Source organism: Littorina saxatilis, linkage group LG11 (genome assembly GCF_037325665.1).
Source record: "Littorina saxatilis isolate snail1 linkage group LG11, US_GU_Lsax_2.0, whole genome shotgun sequence".
NCBI lineage: Eukaryota > Metazoa > Mollusca > Gastropoda > Littorinimorpha > Littorinidae > Littorina > Littorina saxatilis.
The window spans coordinates 17,720,681-17,730,042 of record NC_090255.1 but is presented as its reverse complement, the minus strand read 5'-3'; the positions used below and the strand labels follow the sequence as shown (position 1 = coordinate 17,730,042).

General features: G+C 43.4%; 1 protein-coding gene across 1 annotated transcript in view; it reads left to right on the top strand.

Moving 5' to 3' along the window:
• The first annotated feature begins 7,410 nt into the window (after window positions 1-7,410).
• Window positions 7,411-9,362, top strand: part of LOC138979911 (glycoprotein-N-acetylgalactosamine 3-beta-galactosyltransferase 1-like) — a 10,014-nt gene continuing 8,062 nt past the window's right edge. Inside the window, exon 1 of the mRNA XM_070352685.1 lies at window positions 7,411-8,442. Coding sequence (XP_070208786.1) covers window positions 8,169-8,442 — 274 coding nt within the window. The 5' untranslated portion in view covers window positions 7,411-8,168. The remainder of the gene's footprint in view (window positions 8,443-9,362) is intronic.

The window sequence follows — 9,362 nt, the reverse complement described above, 5'->3', positions numbered from 1 at the left end:
CCATTGCAGCGATGACGGGCAGGATGCCGAACAGATAGATGTCGTCAATCCAGAAGACGGGCGTGAAGCGAGCGGCACCGAACAGGAAGGGCACGAGGTCAACCCGCTGCAGTAGTTGTAAGGGAACATCTTCTTTGCGCCGAACAGCCGACATGGTCCACTTGCCATCGCGGCGATGACGGGCAGGATGCCAAGGAGATAGATGTCGTCAATCCAGAAGACGGGCGTGAAGCGAGCGGCACCGAACAGGAAGGGCACGAGGTCAACCCGCTGCAGTAGTCGTAAGGGAACACCTTCTTTGCGCCGAACAGCCGACACGGTCCACTTGCCATTGCAGCGATGACGGGCAGGATGCCGAAGAGATAGTTGTCGTTAATCCAGAAGACGGGCGTGAAGTGAGCGGCACCGAACAGGAAGGGCACGAGGTCAACCCGCTGCAGTAGTCGTAAGGGAACACCTTCTTTGCGCCGAACAGCCGACACGGTCCACTTGCCATTGCAGCGATGACGGGCAGGATGCCGAAGAGATAGATGTCGTCAATCCAGAAGACGGGCGTGAAGCGAGCGGCACCGAACAGGAAGGGCACGAGGTCAAACCGCTGCAGTAGTCGTAAGGGAACACCTTCTTTGCGCCGAACAGCCGGCCCGACACGGTCCACTTGCCATCGCAGCGATGACGGGCAGGATGCCGAAGAGATAGATGTCGTCAATCCAGAAGACGGGCGTGAAGCGAGCGGCACCGAACAGGAAGGGCGCGAGGTCAACCCGCTGCAATAGTCGTAAGGGAACACCTTTGCGCCAAACAGCCGACACGGTCCACTTGCCATTGCAGCGATGACGGGCAGGATGCCGAAGAGATAGATGTCGTCAATCCAGAAGACGGGCGTGAAGCGAGCGGCACCGAACAGGAAGGGCACGAGGTCAAACCGCTGCAGTAGTCGTAAGGGAACACCTTCTTTGCGCCGAACAGCCGGCCCGACACGGTCCACTTGCCATCGCAGCGATGACGGGCAGGATGCCGAAGAGATAGATGTCGTCAATCCAGAAGACGGGCGTGAAGCGAGCGGCACCGAACAGGAAGGGCACGAGGTCAACCCGCTGCAGTAGTCGTAAGGGAACACCTTCTTTGCGCCGAACAGCCGGCCCGACACGGTTTACTTGCCATCGCAGCGATGACGGGCAGGATGCCGAAGAGATAGATGTCGTCAGCCGGCCCGACACGGTCCACTTGCCATCGCAGCGATGACGGGCAGGATGCCGAAGAGATAGATGTCGTAAGGCTAGTAAGGATGATGAATACGTTCCATCTGAAGAGGATTTGAAACGTTTTGATCCTATCATTTTGGCTGAAAACGTTGAACTGACACCTGAACAGGTCTCCATTTGTCGTTTGTCAGATCGTTTTGCTCCAACACCACGAGAACCAATTGATGTGGCTGACCAAGTTACAGGAACATATGCATGGGCAGAGCGTCTGCGATGGCATTTTTTTCATGAAACACGAAAACGTGATCAAGATAGCAACCTCGAAGATAAAAAGAAAGAAGACAACACCCCTTTTGTTAAGATGCCTTGGTACAGACCAACCACAAAGACCGCGCCAAAAGGAAATGCAGCGTTGGAGTTGTTCATCCAAAGCTGCACTCGAGATTTTCTTGATTTGAAGAGAAGGAAGAGAATTAAAGACAACTTGACTTTTGAACAACGCAAAGCTTTGGGAGAATTAAAAAACCTGCCACTTACTCATGAAGCTGCTTGCAGGTATGCAGACAAATCAAGCGTAACTGTCATTACGTCTCTTCAAGATGATGATAAGGTCATCAAAGATACTCTTATGGACAAAACCCAGTACGACTTATTGCCAAATGATCTCTCCTTAGAAGTGGCACAAAAAGTACGGAACTGGGCTGATAAGTGGAAGATAATAGGAAACATTAACACTGACATGGCAGCTTATGTGACCGACATTGATGAGGCACATCCAGCAAAGTGCAAACCTCTCATCAAAACGCACAAATCCAAGCCTTACCCATTCAGGCTTCTCCTGTCTGGGTCTGGAACTCCTATCCAGCCCTTATCAAAGTTCGTTCAGTTGTCCATTAACCATCTCACTCAACATCTCCCATTCCAGATCATTGACACAAAAGAGTTTCTGCAAAAGATGGACGAGATAAACAAGACTCTGGCACCTTTACCTGACTCAGCATGCTTAGCTGTGTGCGACGTGGTAGCACTTTACCCCAGTGTTGACAACACAATGGGTGTACCTGCAGTGAATCGAATGCTCGAACAGTACCCACCTCCGATGAAAACATCCACTGACTGCATTGTCGAGGGACTGCAAATTTCACTGGACAACAATACTTGCTCGTACACCGATGACAGTAATTGCACCATTTTTGCTATGCCTAACCATGGAACAGCTATGGGACCCTGCCATGCTTGTGACTACGTGGATGTGTTTATGGGGGAACTTGACAGGCGTTTGGTTGAGTCTTCACCTGTGCCTCTTCTCTCAACATTGATGAATGATGAAGATCAAAGTGTGCATTTGAACTGGAGCCGTTTTCGAGATGATGGGTTTGCTGTCCTTCCTAATGCATCTGATTTAGTCGCCTTCGACTCTCATCTTCAAAGTCTACATCCAGGCATTGTTTGGACAGTGTCCAGTGGAAGACAAGCCAGTTATTTGGATGTTGGTTTGCGTATTACCGATGATGGCAAAATTGAAACTGACGTATTCTCAAAGAACGCCAACAGCTATTTGCCACCATACTCCTGCCACCCTCCATCAGTCTTCAAGGGTCTTACACGTGGAGTTGGGACTCGCCTCCGCACCATCTGTTCAGAGGATACAACACTCTCTGTAAGAACAATGGAGTATGCAAAGTATCTCACCATGTCTGGATGGAAATGGACAAAAGCTTTTGCAGGAGTAAAAGAAGGAGCTAACAAGGATAGAGACAAAGTTCTAAAACAAACAAGAAAAAAGGATCGCAAAAAGATAGCATGGGTTACGACCTATGATCCCAGAGTTCCATCGAAATGCCACATCATCAAAGACAACCTGCATCTTCTTTATGAAGATGACAGAAACAAAGATATTTTCCCCAAAAAGACAATCATAGGGGCAGACAAAAGGAGAAAAAACATCGGTGAAATCTACAATGGGATGGTCGACAGTGGTGTATCCGTGGCCATTTGACTTGTTCTACACCAAACGTCATCTACATTGTGAAATGCCAGTGCCACCCTACAGACTTGTATGTAGGATCCACTATGAACATAAAGAAACGATGGGCTAACCATAAAAGTGACATTAAGTTGCGGAAAACTACTAAGTGTCAGCTATCCCATCATGTTAACACTTTGCCACACCCAACTGACCCTGCAATGTCATTTTTGTCCATTCTTCCAATTGAGTCTGTGCTGCATGAGGGAATTCTGCTTAGAAGAGAAATCTTCTGGCAGGCTAACCTTGGTACACTTCTGGGCAAGGGTATGAATCAGAGGAGTGATTTGAATGCTGCCCTCAAGTTTAGAGTCACCTATTGACTTTCTAGGGCGACTTTTTTCTTGAGGATTGGCTTTGGTCATTGTTCAGATTCTAGTCCCTGCCTTGACCTGATACATTCATTCCTGAGAGAGAGAGAGAGAGAGAGAGAGAGAGAGAGAGAGAGAGAGAGAGAGAGAGAGAGAGAGAGAGAAAGAGAGAGAGAAAGGAGGGGGGAGAGTGAGAGAGAGTGAGAGAAAGAAAGCAAACGAGAGAGAGTTAGTGATTTGCGTGCTCGGCGTGTGTGTGTGTGTGTGTGTGTGTGTGTGTGTGTGTGTGTGTCTATGTGTGTGTGTGTGTGTGTGTGTGTGTGCGTGTGTGTGCGTGTGTGTTTGAGTGAGAGTGTATGTGTGTTGTCCGTAGTTTTGTAATTAAGGTTGATAGAGACTACAAAAGTGTCATATTGATTTCCTGGAAGAAGATAATATTACGTCTTCGTATGACGTACCATTATATGCGTTTATTTGTAACCATAGACACTTTGCATCGAAGAAGGCTTGCGTGCTAGCAAAGACTATAAACTTGAGCTAATGATTTTCTGGAAGACAGTAATATTACGTCTTCATGTGACATACTACATGTATGTTCTATTGATAAATGTGTTTAATTGTAACCATAGACCCTTGATTCATGATACATTCAAAAAGGCATGGGGCTGGTAGAGACTAAATACTAATCATATTTTTGAAGAATGTAACTTTACGTCTGTATGTGACGTACGATCGGATGTTCCATTGTTGTGTTGTAACTATAGACGCTTGGTCTGTGCACCTTGAAGAAGGCCTGCGGGCCGAAAATTTGGATTTAAAAAGATGCGACATTCTGGCTTGGTTTTGGACTTTTTATTGTGTTGTTTAAATAAGCTTTGTTAAGCTTTAAAAAGTTTTCCAGCCTTCATTGTGTGGCGTGGTGCAGAGGAAAAAGAGTTTCTTGAATTCTGTATATATATATATATATATATATATATATATATATATATATATATATATATATATATTTATTCCCCCCTCTGCTTCTTTACCTCTGTAAACTTGTAGAGCTAGTTATTTTTCGATAATGACCCAGCAACCAAACAAATAACGAGCCAGCAACAGCCTGAATCCTCGATAGTGCAATGGGTTGAGAAGCTGTTCTGTTTCGGTACTACTTTTGCGACTGAAAAGTTCCGAACGCTCTACCGTACGAAGTATACATTTCTGGAGCAAACAATACAAACATACCGCATTTAAATTAACAACTACAGGCCTGAACACATGAATCTCCATATAAAATCCATGAGTTCGGTTGTTTTCTGAATCTAGATCTGCCGTGCACAAACCGTTCATCACAAGCAAATTCCCAAGGCAAGTAACTCATACTCTAGCGACAAGAGTAGTTCCCCTTCTTTTAACGCAGTTTCTTCGACAACACTGACTGCAATCCGACGGTCAGTTTTTAACAATATTTCATTTTATAAACAGATCACACGCAACCAAATGCACACATCTCATCAATTTAAACAACATAAAGCGGTTTCATACACTATTTTCCCCAGAAAACTGAACTTCATACGTTGGAACACGGGTGCAAATATTCGTCTGCTAGTCCCATTTGACGAAAGAACATTATCTTAAGCGATACTAAAACATAAAAAGAACACACAATATCTGCCTTTACCGCCACAACAGAATAACAGCATATCTGTGTACTTGATTTTAGTCCAAAACAGGGAAACTGACAAGAAGTGTAAACAGAATGGAATGATTTGCACGGAACTATACAACCGCGCATTAGTCGATCGCCTGCGCAGGTTGACTGGTTGAGTGATTCGGATTCGATCAAACTTTCGCACAAAAACTCCTGTTTTCTTTGAATAACTGAAGAAAGGAGGAATAAAGAGGTTACACACCTCGTCTCAGTGATTATTAAAAATAATGGTCTCAGTTCGCGGTCATGAAAAAGCTCGCTGAAGCTCGCATTTTTCATGATCCGCTAACTTCGACCATTATTTTTAATAATCACTGAGACTCGGCATGTAACCTCTACATATATATAAACACACACACACACACTCACATACACACGCACACACACACACACTCACTCACTCACACACACACACATACACCCATACACACACACACACACACATACACACACACACACACACACACACACACACACACACACACACACACTTCTTCACTTGAAATTGCTGGACATTGATTTTTGTTTGCATCAAACACGATTTCAAATTTTTTTGTTTTCTTTCTCGATAATAGTTTTACCTTTGCTTTTGAAGAATTGATGGGATCCCTTTAAAATCTGTACGTACGTACGATCTTTTTCCAGTCTGGGAATTTAGTGTGAGAACCCGTATCAGTGTAGGTTTGTTGTCACTATGGGCATTAACAGCGTGGTTAATGACATCTTCAAAGATCTCATGATCAGAGAACCAATAGTAGCATCTGAAATCTATGACTGTGTTAAACAGTAACAAAGAAAGAACAAGCCTGAGTTACTTGACTAAAATGCAAACCTCCCACTACTGTCACGTAAAACGAGCACATTTGGTTTCAGATAAAGCAATAAAATGCATGAAAATGGAGGTTAGAGAAAAGTTTCAATGCATGGGGCCCGTAACAGGGGAAGACTGGGGCCCGTAACAGACAGAAAATCGAAAAGTCTGGGGTGCATAACACTAAGCACATGGGTACCCTTTTATTTTGTTCTCGTACTTCTTCACGATACATCTAGTCATTATGCCCTTTTCCCATGAAGTTAAAGAGAGTAAAAAAACCAAGTCATTGTGGATATCAATCCAATGAACTGCGTTTCTGTAGGGTTTTTTTTACCATTTTTCTCTCTAACGTAGTCACATTTTCGCTGAAATCAAGTTTTCTTGAGTGTTTGTGCTTAAATAACACGCCTAAATTCAAACAAAAAACAGTGCTTAGTTCAGAAAACATTCACAACCATAATTGAACTGATCTGTTTTTAGTACGCTTCTGATTCTTTTCTGTAATAACATTCTAGCTATTATACCTTCACATCGCTTTCGCCTTCTGGGTACAACATCGGGCGTAACAAGCGTCTGGGTACGTATATGGGGCGTAACGTGTCTCCACCGTGAGTCCTTCCTATGGAAGTCTTTCTGCTATCAAGGTCAGTAAGAGCCACCCTCCACTTGGACACATACTAAAAACCGACGAAGTCCGGACTTTGGTATTGCATTTCAGCTTGGAGACTTAAACATTAATTAATGAGTTTGGTCATTAAAAATTTGAAAATTGTAATTAAAATGGTGTTTTTTCCTAAAACGATCTAAAAATAATGTCATCTTAATCCTAATCATGTTTTGATTCCAAACACATTAATATGTTATATTTGGATTAAAAACAAGATATGAAAATTAAAGATATGAAAATTATGATTAAATTAAAATTTCCGAAATCCATTTGAAAACAATTTCATCTTATTCCCTGTGGGTTCCTGATTCCAATAACATATAGATATGTTATGTTTCGATTAAAAACAAGCTCAGAAAGTTAAAAAGAATAGAGGTACTGAAAAGCGTGCTATCCCGCTCAGCGCAACCACTACCGCGCTATACTGGGTTGTCGATTTCACTGCCTTTTTCCACGAGCGGGGGACTGACGATGCCATACGGTCGGGGTGAAAAAATGTAGTGCGTTCAGTTTCATTCCATGAGTTCGACGTTTTGACTAAATGTAGTAATTTCGCCTTACGCGACTTGTTTCAGTTACAATAACTTCAGACGATGAAGGATCAGCTTAAACGATTTTTTGGCTGAGTTCATTCACTATGTAGAAGAATCTTTCACATTGATTTATGTGTGTGCAGAGAAAGCACAAACAAATAACGTTCAAAGTATGAGTGTATAGATCTTTAAAATGGTGTGACAATGAGTACCATATATAATTCAAACTTTCTGCTTGAACTCCTGTGTTTATTGTGGTTTTGATGTTCCAGGTGTCGACGGACGGAAATTAGGAAACAAGCACAGCGTCAGTCAACCTACGCATGTGGAAGGAGACACCAGGGAAGAGAGAAAATATGCGACGAATCAAGTCCTTGGATGGCAGACAACTTGCAGGCAACAAAACACAGCAAAAGTGAATCTTCAGTCCTGAGTGGCATATTGTGAAATGTATTGACCTTTTATCGTGACAAATGCAATGGGCAGCAATTCTGTAGAATTCTTTCGTTTTGGCTTGGATGTAAACTCAGTGACAGCGTGAAAAGAAAGGACTCCGAGTCATTCGTGAAACTCGACCGTCGTCATCACACATGACGTCATCACTAAAGCGAAACCGACACAAACAACAATGTCGTCAACAACTTCATTAATTAATACAAAGACAATAAACAACCATCGATTTGGAGGAGAAAAAACACACGCAACTGCAACAAACAATTTATCCCAAAACAGCACATCTTCACCACACCAAACCGAGGAACGTGATTGTAAACCATTTTCAACTCAAAGCTTGACTATTTCCATCGTAAGAGGAAGCGATAGAATCACTGAAACAAAGAACTTCATGCTTAGCCCAGCGTTCATGTCACCTCCGTCTTGAAATATTTGTCGCCGCCTTCCACAAATACTGTGAGCCATGGCAATGAACCGCATGACACGCAGGAACCTTCAGTTCATCCTGGGCCTAGCGCTGGGAATCACCGCGACATTAATCTTGACGTCATACCGGCAAATGACGCAATCTAGCGTGATGGTACACCTTGACTCACGAGAGCATAAATCGAACCAAGACGCGCTTGACCTGGACGAGCACGCGTTCCACGAGATGATGGAAAAGAATCAAAACATCCCATTGGTCGGCGGAGGCGAGGCTAAGGCTGTCAAGTTTGAGGATGAGCACGCGCATCATGGTAAGTGATGATGATAATGATGGTAATCTTGATGATGATGATGATGATGATGATGATGATGATGATGATGATGATGATGATGATGTGGTGATGATGATGATGATAATGGTGATGATGATGATGATGATGATGATGATGATGATGATGATGATGGCGATGAAGATAAGGAGTTTGATCGTAGTTTTGATGTTGAAAAGGATTAGTTCAGTCCGCTCTTGTCTGACTGAAGAGGCCACCAAAACACTAATTTCTTCGTGTGTGCTATCTAGAATAGACTTTTGTAATTCAGTACTAATCGGTAGCCCCCAGACTATCATCCAACCACTGCAAAGGGTTCAACATTCAGCTGCAAGATTAATTTGTAAATCCTCCAAGAAGCAACCTTGTACTCCCCTTTTGAAATATCTGCACTGGCTTCCGGTCAATCAAAGAATTAAGTACAAATTTAAGCTCGTGTCTCTGTTTTAAAATCATCACTGCCACTGGTTCTGCACCTTCATATCTGTCTGAACTCGTAAATCTGTACGTCCCTTCCAGATCGCTGCGCTCTGCCGCTGACACTCGAATGTTCCGAATTCCAACAAAAAAAAGAAAAGTACATGGACAACGCGCATTTTCATTTGCTGCTGTTAAAACATGGAACTCCCTTCCTTATTCTGTCAGACATAGTCCATCCTATTCTTCTTTTAGATCAAATCTGAAAACGCACCTGTTCACACAGCATTTTCTAGACTAACCAGTAACTCTCAAACTGTCTGGTGACACCTGCAGCAGCCAGTGATCTGGAAATCGTGTGCTGCTACTTTTTATATTTAGTCAAGTTTTGACTAAATATTTTAACATCGAGGGGGAATCGAAACGAGGGTCGTGGTGTATGTGCGTGTGTGTGTGCGTGCGTGCGTGTGTGCGTGTGTGTGTGT